This window comes from Phyllostomus hastatus, unplaced genomic scaffold, assembly GCF_019186645.2.
Source record: "Phyllostomus hastatus isolate PE091 unplaced genomic scaffold, TTU_PhHast_1.1 phas_contig_468, whole genome shotgun sequence".
Classification (NCBI taxonomy): Eukaryota; Metazoa; Chordata; class Mammalia; order Chiroptera; family Phyllostomidae; genus Phyllostomus; species Phyllostomus hastatus.
The window spans coordinates 4447671-4466134 of record NW_025333884.1 but is presented as its reverse complement, the minus strand read 5'-3'; the positions used below and the strand labels follow the sequence as shown (position 1 = coordinate 4466134).

Here is an 18464-nt window from a genome sequence, read left to right as displayed (position 1 = left end):
CTACCTGGAGAGAATTAAGTGAGATTATTATATATTAAGTAGGTGTCCATGCTTATAGGCCAGTATATATTTATTTCTTCTTGTGGTTAAAATACACATTCCCCCTGGTGGGGTGGCTCAGTTAGTTAGAGTGTTGTCCCGATACACCAAGGCTGTGGGTTCAAACCCCAGTCAGGGCACATACAAGAATGTATAAAGCAATAGCAGAAGCGTGGTCCCCTGAGGGTGAAGGGGGGCGGGATAGGAAGGGCCTGCTTCATGGGTACAGGTTTCTTTCTATCTGAGTGACAGAAAAGATCTGAGATTAGATAGTGGCCCAGCAATTCCACCCCAAAGAACTGAAAACAGGTATTCAAACAAAAAACTCCAGACTTCCGGCAAGATGGAGGAATGGGTGGATGCACCGTACCTCCTCGCACAACCAAGAATAGAACAACAATAATTTACAGATATAATATCACTCAGAACTGTCAGAGGATTTATCTGAATGGAAGTCGGACAGCCAAGAAGTTGAAGTAGACCCGTACATCCAGACTGGTAGGGGACGACGAGCCGGGCAGGCGCGGGGCTGGCGTGGGTCGGCGGCGCGCGGAGGTTGGGGAAAATTTGGCGCAAAATCCGCGTGACAGCCATCTGGGGTGCAAGAACGCAGTGGTGATCCCTGAGTGCGCAAGCTGCAGCTGGGGGACCCAGTGAAGCAGCAATTGTGGACCAGGGCGGAGCTCTCGGCCCAGGATCCCAAAGAGGTGTCTGAGCCCAGGAGAACGGAACTACCGCCATTGTTCCTGCCCGTCCCCACTCCTGCCCCCGCCCCCACATATAACGTCACAACCTAGTGACTGGGGCGCCCAACTCTGGTGAGCACCTAAGGCTCCGCCCCCCACCGTAACAAGAGCGACCAGACCCGGAAAAAAAAAAAAAAAGGAGAGGCAGGGAAAGACATAAGACATGTTTCCAGCAGAACAGATCAGTCCCCCAGGACTCATCCTTTTGAGCGACCAAGAAATAGCCAATCTATCAGATGCACAGTTCAAAACACTGGTGATCAGAAAGCTCACGGAATTGGTTGACTTTGGGCGCAATTTAAATGAAAGGATGCAGGTTACCATGATGAGATGCAGGAAGATACGCGGAGGAGAGCCAATAGTGAAAGGAAGGAATCTGAGTCTCAAAACAATACAGTGGACCAGAAGGAAGATAGAATCAACCAAGCAGGAAAGCATGATGAAATAAGAATTCAAAAAAATCGAGGAAAAGCTTAAGAGCATCCAGGACACCTTTAAACGTTCCAACATCCGAATTATAGGGGTACCAGAAGGGGAGGAGCAACAAGTGGAAAAGTTATTTGAACAAATAATAAAGGAGAACTTCCCCAATCTGGCAAAGGGAACAGTCTTCCAAGAAATCCAAGAAGCTCAGAGAGCCCCAAAGAAGTTGGACCCAAGAAAAGACACACCAAGGCACATCATAATTACATTAGCCAAGGTAAAAACGAAGGAGAGAATCCTAGAAGCAGCAAGAGATAAGGGGACAGTAACCTACAAAGGAGTTCCCATCAGACGGTCAGCTGATTTCTCTAAAGAGACCTTACAGGCAAGAAGGGGCTGGAAAGAAATATTCCAAGTCATGAAAGACAAGGACCTACATCCCAGATTGCTCTATCCAGCAAAGCTCTCATTTAGAATGGAAGGGCAGATAAAGTGCTTTTCAGATAAGGTCAAGTTAAAGGAATTCATCATCACCAAGCCCTTATTTTATGAAATGCTAAAGGGACTTATCTAAGAAAAGAAGATAAAGAAAAGACATGTATAGTAAAAGGACAGCAAACTCACAATTATTAACAACCACACCTAAAGCAAAACCAAAAGAAACTAAGTAAACAACTAGAACAGGAACAGAGCCACAGAAATGGAGGGCACATGGAGAGCTAGCAGCAGGCGGGTGGGAGGAGGAGAGAGGGGGAAAAGGTATAGAGAATAAGTAGCATAGAATGTAGGTTGAAAATAGTGGGAGGGCAAGAATAGTACGGGAAATGTAGAAGCTAAAGAACTCACAAGTATGACACATGGGCATGAACTAAAGGGGCGGAACGTGGGTGGGAGAGGGGGTACAGGGTGGAGGGGAGAGAAGGGGGGAAATGGGACAACTGTAATAGCATAATCAATAAAATATATTTAAAAAAAAAAACTCCTACACCCCTGTTCATGGCAGCGCCATCCCCCAACACCGAAAGCCGGCGCCCTGGCAGTGGTGGGGTGGGAAGCAGGTGGTTGGAGCATCCACTCAATCCACCCTCAGGGCGTGTAGGGAGGCAACCGTCCATGTTTCTGTCTCACACCTGTGTTTCCTTTTCTCTCTCACTTCCTCCGTTTCTAAAATCAACGAACCTGACCTTAGGTGAGGATTGAAAAAAAAAAAAGCAGTGACCTGATGAACAGAACAACAGCGGTGGAGAGCGCACTGATGAGGGAGAGACTACAGGCCCCAAGCAGTCCGTGATGTGTGGTCCCACATATGTGACATTCTAGAAAAGGGGGTGTCGTAGAGGCAGGAAGCCAGCCTGGGTTGCTAGGAGCTGGGGTCAGCAGGCGGAACTCAGTGAGAGGGAATCTTGGGAGCTAGACGTGTTCTCTGTCTCGACTGTGGTGCGGTGCCACAGCTGCCAACAGGCACCCACTCTGGACACTCAAACGGGCCCGTTTTACAGTCCGTGTAGCTTACCTCCACGCACCAGCTAGGGGAAAAAAAAAAAAGAGAGAGACAAATTCACTGAGCAGGCGCCATCAGCCAGACGGCGGTAAAAGCAAGTCCTAGCACTCTGAGTTCTCAGAACAACCCAGCAGACACACGCTCTCACACGCAGGCAGGGTCAGTGTCATCCCTGTCTCCCAGACGGGAACCCGAGGCAGGGAGGCCAGGACACCCGCCCAGGTCCAAACCAGGAGCAGGTGGCCCTGCGACTCCCGTGTCACCTGTGGGGATGCACCCCTGCCACGTCCCCCTGGCATTCCCCCACCCCTCCCCACTTTTGGTCCCGTCTTTCACATCCACGGCCTCCCTTCTCAGGTCCCTCCTTCCTTCCTCGGCAAGCGTCAGGCTGGCCAAACAGTCTGCTTACTTCTTCCCATAAAATTAAAATACACATTTTTCACTTTCACCAATAACTCTATTGATGTGGATACTTTGAGAATGTCAGCTGTCTCCCATGAGGTATAACGTTGACGGTTCTCAGCAAATGTCTCCGTGGGACCGGAGCACCGCCCAGCCAGGAATCTCCAGCAGGAAACCCCGCAAACCACTGTTGACGCGTTTGATCGGTCACAGCACCGTCTCCTCACAGGCCTTTGTGTGTGTGTTTCAGCGGCATTTTTACCTTCCTCAAAATAATAAAGCATGATATGCCAAAATTGTTGTTTCTTTTCTTCCACCTTCGATATTAAAATGGCTACACAAAAATTCACCAGTTTTGACAAGTTTTTCTAAATGCACGCTGCTAGGACAGCTGCCACAGTACAGTCTAAAAACTGTTTCGGAGAAACTTAAAGACAACAAAACATTACTAGACCGTCTTCTGTGAAAAACACCAAATGAACTCTTTGGCCATCCCCACATTTCTCTGCCTCCTCGCCTCCGTCCATCTCCCCCTGCACCCCCGTGTCCTCGTCCTCCCTCCTGATCTCCTGGCCCTCCTGCTGTGTCCTCTGTCCCCCAACGGGACTAATTTAGCAAATGCTCCAATCCTCTTACCCAGAAGGCTCGGCCTCAGCAGAAGGGCAGGAGAATTAGTGGGGATTAGGTTCAGACTCCTGTCCCGCAGGGGAGGGGACTTTGTGGGGACATCCGAGTTTTCACTAGGGGGTGCTGTACCCACTCCTGTCCCCTCCGTGTGAGGTCATGCCTGGGACCCACAACGACAATCAAATCACGGCTAAACTCCAGCAGGCCCTTACCCCATGCCCAGCTAAGAGTGCTAAGCGCTCTTAGCACTTGCCTTGTGATGTTTCCCTCTTTGAGGGAGGGCCCACCTCCCTGTCTGCTATTTGATGGACTGGGGTGGGGGGCGGGGTGCAGTGACTTTCCCAAGACAAACAGAATCCAGCCCCCACCTTCCCAGGCATCTCAGGTGAGGGATGAGGCCACAAAGACATGAGAATGGGGTGACCCTGGGGTCACACAGCCTGCAGGGAAACTCTAGTTTGGTGACTCCAGAGACCAAGCTTTCAACCCTGGCCAGGTGTCTCTGTGAGTTGGAGCATCGTCCTGTACACCAAAAGGTTTGGGGTTCGATCCCTGGTCCGAGCACATGTGGGAGGCAACTGACTGATGTTTCTCTCTCTCTCTCTCAAATAAATAATAAAAAATATGTGATCAGATAAAGATTAATGATAATAAAAAGATTAAGCTTTCAGCACTCTCAAAATAAAGAAGGGATGAGAGAGTGAGGGAAACTGGACCAAGGGAAACCAGAGGGGAACCCATACTCCGAGAAGGAGGAACACGGCGAGGGAGGGAGAGAGCAGACTGGACGGAGGGCGGGAGGGCGGTCTGCAGTGGGCATTGTTTCTTCCTTAAATATGTGACGGAACTCACCAGCAAAGCGTCAGAGCCCAGAGTTGTTCGTAGCAAGGCTCATTGTGTATGTAACTGACCGACCAGCTGTACAGTCGCTTTTAAACTTTCTCCAGGAACTCGAATTTCTCCAGGAATTTGTCTGTCTCCTCTAAGGCATCAAATGTATTGGCACACATTTGTTCATACCGTTCCAAGGTCCTCTCGCTTCTCTCCTCCGTTAAATGCCATATCGGATATCAGATATCAGAGCAGAACAAAGACTGAAGTTAACCGTTTGAAGTGTATCAACAGGCAGGACAGGAAGAAGCTAGAAAAATCCCTTGGCAGTAAAATAGGGAAATTGAGAGAGTGAGCCCTGAATGCACTGGCCGAGTGCCAAAGGCAAAAGCTCCCCTCCCAAGAGATAACATCTAACCCTCAGCTGTATCTTATCTCCAGGCCCAGGGAAACCGCAAAACCTCGTGGGTGACTCCAGCATGAGCTACAGCTACTGAGGATCCCCTGCCCAGGTGCCAGCCAATCAGTGAAGACTAGGACCCTGAAATGAAAGAGCACTCCTTGAAAACTGATGAATGTTCTACTGAACCCTCCCCTGAGACCTTCCCTGAGATTCTACCTGCAAGAGAGAGAGAAAAACTCAAGACAAAGGACCCAGCGTGCAGGCTCGCTCTCTGGGCGCAGCTCACACCAATCCCTTCCCCCATTCTTCCCCCTCAGGCAGCATCTCCTAAACACTGAGGGTCCCCACGAGGCTTCCAACCAGGGGAGCAGTGGGCAGTGGTGGCTCGACCCAGGTTAATCCTCTGAACCTGCTCCCAAGGCCCCTTTTCTCTGACTTCCCAGCGAGCTAAGGCAGCCCCGCCTGGGCTCTCCTGTAGCTTCTTCTGTGCTAAGCCCTTGCCTGCTTCACCATCCCCAGCTTTAGGAAGTGCACCCTCATAGTCACCTGTACAGATGTTATGAAATCTTTCCCACCAAAGTCCAGAACCCGCAGCACACTGCCGCCTGGTCCCAGGCAGACCTGCTCAGGGCCAGGTTCCTGTCTGGTGACAATCTCAACCAGTGAGGACAGAGGGAAGAAGAAATAAGAACAGAAACTGGTGAAATGGAAAAATGGGGTCAGGGTGAGACCCGCTGCTGCTGAGGAGAGGAGTGTCAACAGCAGCGCCGGGGGGGCTCAGCAGAAGAACCCTGATGCTCTGTGGGGCTTGCACACCCCCCAAACCCCGCACACAGAAAGTCGGCGGAGAAAGGGTTGGAGTTCATGCTTACAGCAGTGGGTGAGTCTGGACTGGGACAGCCAACGCCCATCCACTCATTGTTCCTCCCAGATGTGTGTTCTCAGAGCATCCAGGGCCTCCCCACAGAACACAAAAGACTGCACAGGAGGGACAGTCCAAAATTCTAATCAGAGAAGGTGCGGTTCAGATGCTCCTCCTAATAGTCGGTACCCCAGAATCTGGAGATGCCGTGGATACTAGTAATCGCTGGCAGCCTGTTATGGACTGCATGGACAGTAAGTCTGAGGGCCACCCACACACAGAATCCCGAGTGAACGGACGTCCAGTGCCTGATGACAGGGCTCAGGGTTGTCCGTCCTTCATCGCTCCCTCAGGACACGGACGCCAGCCGCTGGGTATTGAGTGTATGGAGCATTTGCGTGAACAAGTGAACACCATCCCACTTATTGCCAAAACAGAACCACTCACACCAGAGGAGCACCAACTGTCACAGGTGTGCACAGGTAACCAGGTTCTTAGTGATCGAGGACAAAGAATTGAACGGAACACACAAAGTTTATAGCATAAAGAAAGAGGGAAGTTTTATTAAGTGATAGTACACTCCACAGGACACGGGAGTGGGCCAACTCTGAGCAGAGAAGGGGCACGTGGGCTGGGGGATTCTATTCTTATAGGGGCAGAAGCCCCCTTGCTAGTCTTTGGCGGGCTTTTCCTGCGCAGGTACAAGGAGTTGGATTTCAAAGTTACTGCGCATGTGTGGTTTCCCATGATTTTCTTGATTGGCTACTGGAGAAGGGAGTCCCACAATGTTATTTCATTATAATGATATTATATTGAATCAGGGGTAGTGCACAGGCGCATTCTATGATTCAGAGTTATCCCAGAAAACAGGAACAACCCGCCTTAGGGGGTCTTTGTCATGTATAGATGTTTTCTACCTCAGCCCTGAGGGGCCTCTGGAGCTTCCTTCCTGACTATCTCCTGCCTCACAACAGTTTAAACAACAGGTCATGAAAGTAATCCAGGAACATAAAATGAAAATATGTGAATGTCCAGACACAGAGGGTGAAGAAGAAAATACGCTTGCTGAAAACATAAAGGACCATTCACATCTTGCTGTGCTCATAGTAACACCATCATTGAAGCCAACAGCAAAAGGGTCAGAGGAAGGCAGTATCCTCGGGGCATTGCTGAAGGTGAAGATGGTGAACGTTGTGATTTCACAACTCTAAGAAATATGTTGCTCTATCCAGCAAAGCTGTCATTTAGAATGGAAGCGCAGATAAAGGGCTTCTCAGATAAGGTCAAGTTAAAAGAATTCATCATCACCAAGGCCTTATTTTATGAAATGTTAAAGGGGCTTATCTAAGAAAAAGGAGATAAAAAATATGAACAGTAAAATGACAGCAAACTCACAATTATTAACAACCACAGCTAAAACAACAACAAAAACAAACTAAGCAAACAACTGGAACAGGAGAAGAACCACAAAAATGGAGATCACAGGGAGGGTTAGCAACAGGGGAGTAGGAGGAGGAGAGAGGGGGAAAAGGTAGAGAGAATAAGTAGCATAGATGGTAGGTAGAAAATAGACAGGGGGAGGGCAAGAATAGTATAGAAAATGTAGAAGCTAAAGAACTTATGACACATGGACATGAACTAAAGGGTGGGATGTGGGTGGGAGAGGGTGTGCAGTGTGGAGGGGAAGGAAGGAGGGGTAATGGGACCACTGTAATAGCATGATCAATAAAATATATTTTTTGAAGTATCTTTTTTTAATTCAAATACCATTCTGATTATTCATAGTCCAAGAACATTCAAATAATAAACCAAAAAGAAATAGATGTTAAAGGTTGATCTTCAAACATTATAGCCAATGATGCCACGCTTACCTATGGTCTCGCCAACGTAAAACCACATCCACACCGCAGTCGCCACCAAACCATTCAGCACAGCTTAACTGTGAGCTGTTTGAAGCTACCAGTTTGAGCACTACTATTTTTTTCAAGCTCTGTATAGTTGTTGGGATCTCAGCAGGGGTTGGAGGAATCAGCTCAACCTTGGCATAGTGCCAAAATGTGGCCAGTCGAGGTTTTGAGTAAGCCACAGCAGCATTTACCAGCACTGGGACCTTCTCTGCGAGGTTATGGACAAATGGGACCATGGTTGCCAGGTGGAAATTCTGTGGTCCTCCAAGCCAGCTGAATGTCACCCCTCGAGAGGAGCCGCCGAAGGACCCCCTCAATAAAATATATTTTAAAAAAGAAAAGAAATATGTCGATAAGAACACATGTGCAGGACCTGAAAGATTCACTAATAACGCCCACTGTGAGGACTGTGGGAGCACAGAACGGGCATCTGCGACTTAGTGACTTACAATGGGGGTGATAACAATGAGACTGAAGGGCGGCTGCCCAAGAGCCTCCCAGCACAAGTGGAAGAAGAAAGAAGGGAGCATGGAGCTCAGACAAAGAAGACGCAGACAGAGCAGGTGTTGGAGATGAAGGTCAAAGGAAAAGTTCAGAAACTGAAGGACTCTGAAGCTGAGCTCCAACGGCGCCATGAGCAAGCGAAAAAGAATTTTGGAAGCACAACACCAAGAATGAGAGGAAAAGCCCTGGCTGGTGTAGCTCAGTGGATTGAGCGCGGGGTGCGAACCAAAGTGTCACAGGTTCAATTCCCAGTCAGGGCACGTGCCTGGGTTGCAGGCCACGGCCCCCAGCAACTGCACATTGATGTTTCTCTCTCTCTCTTTCTCCCTCCCTTCCCTCTCTAAAAATAAATAAATAAATTTTTTTTAAAAACAAAGAAATCAACTATCCCGTCTTGTCATATTCTTTATTAAAAAAAGAAAAAATAATAATAGAGGAAAAATGCTGTCGGTTGGAAGATGAGAAAGCAAACAGGAAGCTGGACAACGTGTTTTAGAACAACAGAGCTCTCCGAGAACCCTGGGAAGGGACAAGAAGAAAGGGGAGGCGCTCCAAACCCTCCACCGACCACCAGCTGCGCGTCAGGGGCCAACACGCCGGCTTGGCCACCAGCGTTTGTTGGGTCCATGTGAACATTCGACCAATTTGCACCAGTTTTATCCTTAATGATGGACTTGACAGCGTGACAAAATTATTATTATTTTTTGTTCTTAGTGGAGATTAAGATGCCTTGAATTGTCTAGGGTGTTGTGTACTTAGAAACCGACAGCTCTAAGAACCTTTCCTCTATTTTTTTCTTTCTTTTTTTTTAATTAAACAGATGTCTTCAATTTAATGCAAGAAAACATTTTACTATTGTACAATCGTGTTCTGGTGGTTGTACTGTTTACAGGGGATTCCAAAAGAAAAGGACTCTGGAAGGTGTTCACCGAGGATGAATTGCCATAATATGATACACACTGTGCTTCCCTCTGACCACTATAACACAAAGGTTCCACCCAGTGCAGCGTGTGCTGTACTGTAATTTTGTTTACCATGCTGACCCCGTTCCTGACACTTCCACTGTTTAAAACCACACAGGGAAAAAAGAACATGCATGCCTACCAGGCACCCAGAGCTTTTTTATAACAGCCTTTTTGGCTTGTTTGTTTGTTTGTTTGTTGTTTTGGATTCTTTAAATATATATTATTCTCATTGAGTTCCCTCTTTAGCCAGAATCTCATTCTGCTTTATTTTTCTAATAACATTTAATTTAGGTATTGCCCATATATTGGCCCTGCTAAAATAGAATATAGCATCTAAAGGAAATTTTCCTTTAATTCCCTTTTTATACTTTATGGGAAGTAGCAGGAGGAAAATGCATTTATAGATCATTTCCAGGCAAAACTGTGGAGCTCAGAACCAACCTATTTCTATCTATGCTCAGTCTCTTTATTTTACTAGAAATGGGAATCATGGCCTCTTAAAAAGAAAAAAGTCATCATTCTGCTTTTAGCTGCATTCATATATCTGCATTCATCTCTGTATTTTTTGTTTGCCTTGTAAAAAATTCATATAATAAACAATGTTGTGATGTAAAAAAATGTACAATAGAAAAAAACAACACATATTTTGTTAAAAAAAAAAAACTAATACAATCAATAGCCCCTGCAAACACCGAGAGAAAGGAAAGGAAACTACAGGATCAAGAACGAAGGAGGGACGTGACTGAAGATCTGCCACTAAAGACACCGAGGAGCGAGGGCCAGAGGACATTATGAACAATTTTATGCCGAGAAATTTGAAAACTTACAGGACACATTCCTAGCAAAACACAACTAACCGAAAATACAACTACCCAAAGCAAACACACACACACACAATAGGGAATCTAGTAAAGACCAGTAATCCATCATTTCAGATTTTCACAGAGAAACATGCCTCGAGCATTTGGCTTCCTCAGAGGACGTCACAGAACAACCAAGGAAGAAATGACCCTGGTCTTCTGCGAACTCTCGAGGCCTTGACAGAGAGAGAGCCTTCCTCACTTCATCCCTGGAGGCCTGCGGGACCTCACTGTCAGAAGCCTGGCAGGAACGTTGGAATGCGGGGGAGGACAGGCCCGGAGCCAGGGCAGCCGAGGGCCAGCGTGTGTGAGGGAGAGTGGCACTGGTGGTACCCAGGCCCAGCCACATTCACTTCGGGAACCATGTCTCAGCAGCGCAAGGAGGGTGTGAGGGTCAGGGACCGCGGAAGGGAGTTTGCCGCCTCATTCTCTGAAAGAGAGCATCCTGTCGTCTCAGTACACACGAGAGGAGCACTGGATAAAACTCGAAACCCACTTTTCTTCTCTCTTTTTAAACCTTGTGCTCTTTTTTTTTCTTATTTTTCAAGATTTTACTTATTTATTTTTAGATAGAGGGGAAGGGAAGGAGAAAGAGAGAGAAACATCAATGTGTGGTTGCCTCCTGAGTGTCCCCTACAGGGGACCCGGCGTACAACCTAGGCAGGTGCTCTGACTGGGAATCAACCAGTGACCCTTCGGTTTGCAGGCCGGCATCCAATCCACTGAGCCACACCAGCCAGGGCTCTTTTTTTTCAAAATCTATTTTTTTTATTAAAGATAACAAACCCTTAGAAACGAAGACAAGAAGTGAGTACCTGAGCTCGCTGAAGGGCATCTGCAGAGCTACCCCACAGGGACGCCAGGTCTGACGCGGCAGGGCTGCAGGTCTCTCCTGTCCCTGGAGTGAGACAGGCTGTCTGGTGCTCACTGGGCCACCAGTGACGGGTGCTCATCTGGCGCTCGTCTGGTGGCCCTCTGGGCCTCTCTGCGCCATCCGGACGGCCCACGCAGCAGGAGACAAAGATGCAATCCAGGGAGGAATGGAGATAAAGGGATAAATTTAGAAAGAAAGTAATGTGGCAGAGTACACGTTACATATTCTTCTCAGCATCTCTATATTTTCAGAGAAGAAAGTAGCCCCCCGAGCTTCTCTCACTAAAAGTTTTAACTCACAACTCCCTATTTATTCTTGCCATTAAGGACTTGTTACCGTGGCATTGAGGCCAGTTTGCAGTCCTGACCCATCTACAGTGGTTTGGTTAATAACCTCCTATACAGCCTGATACAGAATGTTGTCTCTGAAAGTTCCTTCAATGCAACAGAGGCCACAAAGTCCACATTCGTATTCTGCGACTCACAGACAACACCAGCTTTCGCTGAACATTTCTTTAGTACGTTTATAAGTAGCATTTTTTGAAAGCTTATTTATCAACAAAAATCAAAAGCATTGAACTGTTTCTTCAGCAGTGCATAGCATGTATCAGGATAACATTATAAATGATCAACTCCGCAGAAATCTCTATGCCTTCAGTATATAAAGTATTATTCAAGTTAACACAAATATAGCAGTACTCATACATATAGGTGTAGGGCTTTTTCTAAGGTTACAGAGATTTATACTCACAACCTCCTGATGGGATGAATAAACCAGGCAGTGGCTATCAGGGCAAGTTATGGCCAAGAAGGGAGAAAAAGAGAAACACTAAAATATCAACATATGAGGCATAATAAAAATCCCTTTAAAAAGGTGCATTCTGAGTACACCACAATTATTCCCATTGGGTTAAGAGCATCAAGGTCAGCTTCCTGGAGGAGGTGACATTTGAGATGAGCCTTAGCATAGACTGAGAGTCCAGAGGAAGAGACGGCAGACAGAAAGTGGAGAGCATTCTGGCCCCAGGGACTGGTGAGAGCGAAGTTGGGAAAACCAGAAAGACGGTGTGTGCATAGACAAGAATGAGTAAAATATGTCCTGTGACATCACTTGGTTCATAGACGTGAATTTGCTCACACAGGACTGGCAAATGGGCAAAGGATTTCGGGAAGGGGCAGAAGTCCCCTTGGTTCTCACATGGCTCATCCCAGCACGTGGATGTCTGCACCCATAAGTGAAGGCAGCGGAATGAATGCAAAGCGAGCCTGTGCAGCTGCAAACGCCACACTCAGGAGCACTGGACCCATGGCACGGCCTGGGCGCACACCCTGTCACTCAGGAGCTGGCCCTGGGTTTGGCTAAGGCTCTGTCTTAGAAGTGCTCCATGCCTGGCTTGTAGGAAAATAGGGTTGGGCAAGTCACTCAAAATGTATGCAACTCCATAATTGTGCTATATCCTCCATAAAGCACAATATCTTCCGTCATTGTGCTTTCAAATTGTTTTTATTTATTTTTATTTAAAAGTTCATTTAAATTATCATTTCCATTGAATATGGTTTTGCATTAGTTTCAGGTGTGTAACACAGTGGGGAGACCACCATATCCCTACTCTACAAAGTGCTCCTCCTGCTGTTTCCAGCACCCACCCGGCACCACGCCTCGTTATTACAATGCTATTGTCTGCGTTTCCCACGCTGTGCTCCACAGCCCCATTTCTGCTTTGTGATAGTCAGTATGGTTTTCTCAGTTCCTTCGCCTTCCGCACCAGCTTCCCGACACCCGCCCCCCCTCCCCGCTGGCCACCCTAACTGCACATTTTCACCGCATCTGTGTTGGCAGGGTCCACCCTTCTGCACACTCCTGCCTCCAAACTGCCCCCACCTATGCCTTTTAAGGGAAAATCCCATGTCACTAAAATAACGATGTATTATTCTCAACACACCTTTATGCATGATGCTAATATTTCAATCAAGATTGTGATTGGGTTAGTTTTTGTTTTGTTTTGTTTTTTCAGTTCTCTGATTACAATGTTGCATAAATTCTGAGTGACTTGCCCAGCCTTATTTTCCTATAAGCCTTGGTATTTGTAGAAATAATTCTTACAGGGCTCTCGGTGTACGTTTTCTTTCCAGGAGAACACAGCTCACAACTTAATATGAAGACAAGTCATTCTAGTTTTAGGGAAGACATGGTTATATTAACAAGATACAAAAAGATGAGGCTATCCATCATAGACTGAGAAAATTTTAAAGATGATCTTAGAATGTCAGCGTTAGAAATTCCCATCTCTCCAGGAGTCAGTAGTAAGTATATTATTATTGTTCCATTTTATAAAGAGTAACCTTTCAGGGACATTAAAAAAAAGTGTATCTTACTGTTTTGTTTTGTTTTTTAATTTCTGAAAATCACATTAAGATTGAAGTAGAAAACAATACGTGCTACAAGTAGAATTGATTTAGCTGAGCACTGAAATGACAATGAGGTCTTAATACACTAAACCCCAACAAGCATCTGCTTCTGCAGTCCGCAGTTCACGTGAGGGGCGTGGCCGTTCCACATAACCCACCCTCACCAACTGGACCACACTTCAAGGTTCAAAAGAGAAACTAAGACAAATTCAGAAACATAGCGTTTATGAATTATAAAAACAATAGTTGCAGCCCTGGCTGGCGTGGCTCGGTGGATTGAATGCGGGCTGCGGACCAAAGTGTAGCAGGTTTGATTCCCAGTCGGGGCACATGCCTGGGTTGCGGGCCACGGCCCCCAGCAACCACACATTGATGTTTCTCTCTCTTTCTCCCTCCCTTCCCTCTCTAAAAATAAATTTTAAAATCTTAAAAAAAAGAAGGATAAATTTTTAAAAAACAATAGTTGCTTTTCTTGGTAAATGAAAACTCTAGTATAATGTCAGATTTTTGAATGTCAGGTATAGTACGGACTATACCTGAAATACCCGTTTTTCCCTGCATCTCAATGTCACCTGTTGAAAGCCAGACTTACCTGGTTGTGGCCGATGAATGAGGTGAAGTAGGGTTCCAGCCAGGCCCCGGGGGTCCCGATGGACACTAGAACATGGACATTGCCGGGTAGAGCTGGTCGGGAGACTGCGGGTGGCTGGGTTTCCGGGAGCAACTTTTGATCTTTTGACTTGATTCCCTGCAGGCCGGAGGCCAGGCTGGCTGTGCCTTTGGCCTAGGCACCCACCTTGGAGGCAAGAGTGGGGTCTCTCAGCTGGATGCATCCCTCCAGCCCATCCAGCGGGCAGGGAATGCCAGGTGGGGCTGGGAGGTGGGCCAGCTGACAGCGACGAAGACCTTGGGAATTCAAACCTCAACAGACCCGGCACCTGGCCTGGGAGTCCAAGGGAGTTTGTGAAATACAGGACAGATGAAAGCAATCCTCACGGCCACCACCCCCCGGCAGCTGCCCTGCCTCTTTTTGTCTGGCTTCTTACACAGAACTGTCCGGGTTTGTCCCTGGGGCAGCACACATCAGAACCTCCTTCCTTCATAAGGCTGAACAGCATCCCTTGTGTGGATAAACCACATTCTGTTTCTCCCTTCGTCCCTGGGTGGAAACTGGCAGTGTTTCTACTTTTTTGTCTATTTTGAACCAGGCAGCTGTGTAGACAGGTGTGCAAGTATCTGTGTCCCCGATTCAATTCTTTCTTTGGGTCCTACAAGTTGTTCTTTGAACCTTCCACAAAAGCATACAGACAAGCGCTATAGGTCCTTTCCAACCCCCTCTACTGACACACCTCTGCGGTTTCTATGGTGTTAGCTTCTCCCCAGTCCCCATCACTGCCGTGAGACAATAAAGCTCAATTTACATAAGGACTGGGGTCCTCCTCATGGTCTCTGGCAGAGGTAGGCGGACGGATAACCCCGAGTCCGGCGCAGAAACAAGTCCCCGCTCCCAAAGATCACAGGCCAGGCTCCCCACCCGCTCCGCCGCCAAGCCCAGGGTGGCCCCTGTCCTCATCTTTGCCCATCGAACCAGCAAAACGTTACACTCACTTCCCTTGCACCAGCAGAGAGAAGGGGCCTCTCCTCACGTTTGTAGACCAGGGAAATGCTGGGCGTTCCCGTGTGGCCGTCAAGGCCCGCGTCGGGCCTGGGGTCCAGCGTGACCCTAAGAAGCAGGAGACTCCGCGGAGAAGAGCGAGAGGCCGAGGGGAGCCTGGAAGCCGCAGTTCGGGGCGCGAGCTGACCCCCACCAGGCGATGGCTCTGCTGTGTCCCTTTCTGCACTTGAACCCCCCAGTCTATTGCCACTGGCTCGGAGTACAGTGAAAGTCCCTGGGGGTGCGCGTCAGGGGGTGAGCTGCCCCCTGACCCGAGTCCCCAGCAGACCCTGGACAGGCGAGGAGTCCCGCCTGACCTTTTCCCGCGGGTCTACGCCCCCCGGAGGGGCTGGACGCGGTGACTACGAACACACAGGCCAGACCCCGTTCATTCGTTCACGAGAGACTTTGGCCAACTGTCCTCCTGCACCGCCTGCCGCCGCCACCGCGGAGGGAAACCCGCCCGGACCAGTCGGAGCGGCGGGAAGGGCCAGCGTGTCTGAACCCCGCCCCTCCCCCCCGGTCCTGGGGGACCGTGGACCACGGCCTGTGGAGTTCCCGTGGGCTCCGGGCAGGTGGGAGGACGCTGCTTTGCGGTGGGGCAGGTGGGATGCGGGAGACCGGGAAGGAACAAGCTGAGCCCCGGGCACAGGCGGGACCACCGAGGGATGTTTCCAGCGATTCCCACTGAGTTGCCGTCACTCCCTACCCCACCTACCCCACCTACCCCACCTACCCCACCTACCCTCCCTCTACCCCCATCCACAGCCCCAGGCTGTCTTGTCTCTGAGGATTTTAGCCTCTAGAACAGGCTTCACACCTTGGAGTTTCTCGGGAAAAGGATTAGTCTGTAATTGCCTCTCCTGTAGGGTGGGGCCTGTAGGGTACGAAAGGTGTTTGGTCTCAGGACCCTGACGTCCCACCCAGAGGTATTTAAGGCCCAGACTTTAAATACAGAACTTCCCACTCAGCAACTTCAGAAGCATCCAGGATGGAAGAAGGGGAGAATTCCAAGGGTGAGTCTGGGCAGTGGTGGCGGGAAGGGAGAGGAGGCCGAGGGCAAGGCTGTGCCGGCGGTTTCCAGGCGGAGGCTGCCCGGCTCCTGGGCGTGCAGACCAGGGCCCCTTGTCTGGGAGGGCCTAGTGAGTTTGGGGGTGGGAAGCTACTGTGGGGAGCGTGATGAGCAGAGGGCCCGGCACACCGCAGCCTCCTGCAAGTGTCGGGCGTGGCTCCGGCAGCGAGTGCAGCCTGGTGAGGCCCGGGTGAGCCTGGGGCCCCCTGCCTGCTTTTGCGGGCTATGGGCCCTGTGACAGTAACACAGGCGCTGTTCTCGCGCCCATTTTGAAGAGGTGGAGACTGAGGCGTAGACCCGTGATGGGCCGGGTGGGAAGGTGGAGGGTCCTGGCGGCTGGCCCAGAAACCACAGGGCACCCACAGCGCCGTCCCGGCCCTCAGCCCTCGAACCCCACCCCATCCCAACTGCTCCCCGGGGCTTGGCCCAGGTAGGGCGGCCGGGGGACTGTCTGTGGGGCTCCTTCGACCCCGTTTTCCTCTTCATCCAGGCTTCTCGCTGCCCCGAAACACCATAAGGGGGAGAGTGCGTCAGCAGCGCACCGTGTACAGTGTGGAACAGCTGGAGGAGCTGGAGAGCTTCTTCGAGAACAATCATTACCCGTCGTACGAGGAGCGCGAGACCCTGGCGGCCAGGCTGAATCTGCAGGAACAGCAAGTGCAGGTGCCTCCCGACCCGCTCCCGGGGGCGTCCAGACCACAGGCCGCCCGCCCTGGTCCTGCGCCGCAGCAGCCGGGGCGACGAGGGGCCAGAGCAGCCGCGTGCCGCCCTGGGTCACCCCTGGGGACTCAGGGCCCAGCCCCGAGCCGCCCTCACCCTTGCGGTGCAGACCCGCCAAGGCATTTAACCCCAAACTCATGCCCTGGCGTCTCCCCATGCCCGGGCCTCAGGAGCCCTCCGAACCCGGGATCCTCTCGGGCAGACCGCGCGCGTCCTGGCCCCTGGGCGCCCCAGGCCGAGGCCACTGAACCCCGGAGCCAGAAGCTGGGTCCGCGGGCGGAGGGAGATGCGTGAGGCCGGCCGGCTCTCCTCCCCCACGGGGGCCGCCTCACACCCGGGCAGAGGCGGAAGCTCCGAGCCTCTGTCCTCTGACACTTCCTCCCTGTCCCCTGGCCCCCCAGGTGTGGTTCAAGAACCGTCGGGCCAAATACAAAAGGATGCAGAACAAAACCCACCAGCAGGACAGGGCAGCCGTTGCTTCGACCCAAAGCCCCAGAGTCCGTTTGCCAGCGCCAGCTCATGCGCCTGCCACTGCGCGACCCGGGTTCTCCCGGAACGCCTTGGGTCCTGGATTCTCCGGGGACACCTCGGGGCCTGGGTTCTCCGGGAACGCCTCGGGGCCTGGATTCTCTGGGGACGCTGCAGCCCCTGGGTTCAATGCGGGTCCCGGGTTCTCCCGGAACGCCTCGGGGCCTGGATTCTCCGGGGACACCACAGCCCCTGGGTTCAATGCGGGTCCCGGGTTCTCCCGGAACGCCTCGGGGCCTGGATTCTCCGGGGACGCCACAGCCCCTGGGTTCAATGCGGGTCCCGGGTTCTCCCGGAACGCCTCGGGGCCTGGATTCTCCGGGGACGCCGCGGGGCCTGGGTTCTCCGGGAACGCCTCGGGGCCTGGATTCTCCGGGGACGCCACAGCCCCTGGGTTCAATGCGGGTCCCGGGTTCTCCCGGAACGCCTCGGGGCCTGGGTTCTCCGGGGACGCCGCGGGGCCTGGGTTCTCCGGGGACGCCACAGCCCCTGGGTTCAATGCGGGTCCCAGGTTCTCCGGGAACGCCTCGGGGCCTGGATTCTCCAGGGACGCTATGGCCCCTGGGGGAGCTGCGTTCATGGGGGGTCCAGGTTTCTACAGGCCCCCTCCGCTCAACGCCTCTAGCCACATGCAGGCCTGGGGTCCCACTCAGGGCGCCCAGAATCCGGTCCCAGCCACTGCCGCCCCTGCGGGAGCTTTGGCTCCAGCCACGGCCCCTGTCCGGCCTGAGGAACCCTCCACCCAGGATTTCGGCTTCAACCTTGCTGAGACTCCTATTTTGGCAGACTTGCTCTCATCCAAAAGTCTCTTAGGGGGTCCCTCCTCTTTGCAGCCTGGGCAGCCAGAAAATGAGGAATCTGGGAACGAGGATGACTCGGGCCCCAAGCAGTTCCTGGATCTGTAGTGGAGTCTGGCCCAGCGACGTCCTGCAGATCCCACGGGACCAGACGCCAGTGGGGTGACTTCTCCAGTGCGTGGGCCCAGGCGGGTGCAGGAAGCTGGGGCTCGCGGGTCTTGTGATGCGTTACCCTTCTGTAACGTGAATAAACTGTTATCTGACTTTGGAAGTCGTATGCGCTGTGTTCATTGTGCTGTTCGAAGCCCCCCCCCGCCTCGGCATTCAGGGTGCACGTGATA

The 18464-nt window shown here is 50.9% G+C and overlaps 1 protein-coding gene and 2 pseudogenes across 1 annotated transcript; 1 reads left to right on the top strand and 2 right to left on the bottom strand.

The window, feature by feature from the left end:
- The first annotated feature begins 3205 nt into the window (after positions 1-3205).
- On the top strand, positions 3206-17046 carry LOC123822927 (annotated as a pseudogene).
- Positions 7596-7977, bottom strand: LOC123823040 (annotated as a pseudogene).
- A 269-nt stretch (positions 17047-17315) lies between the features above and the next one.
- On the bottom strand, positions 17316-17906 carry LOC123822926 (collagen alpha-1(I) chain-like). Its single transcript, XM_045845097.1, has one exon. The coding sequence runs from the start codon at positions 17904-17906 to the stop codon at positions 17316-17318; it is 591 nt and encodes a 196-aa protein (XP_045701053.1).
- Positions 17907-18464: the final 558 nt, after the last annotated feature.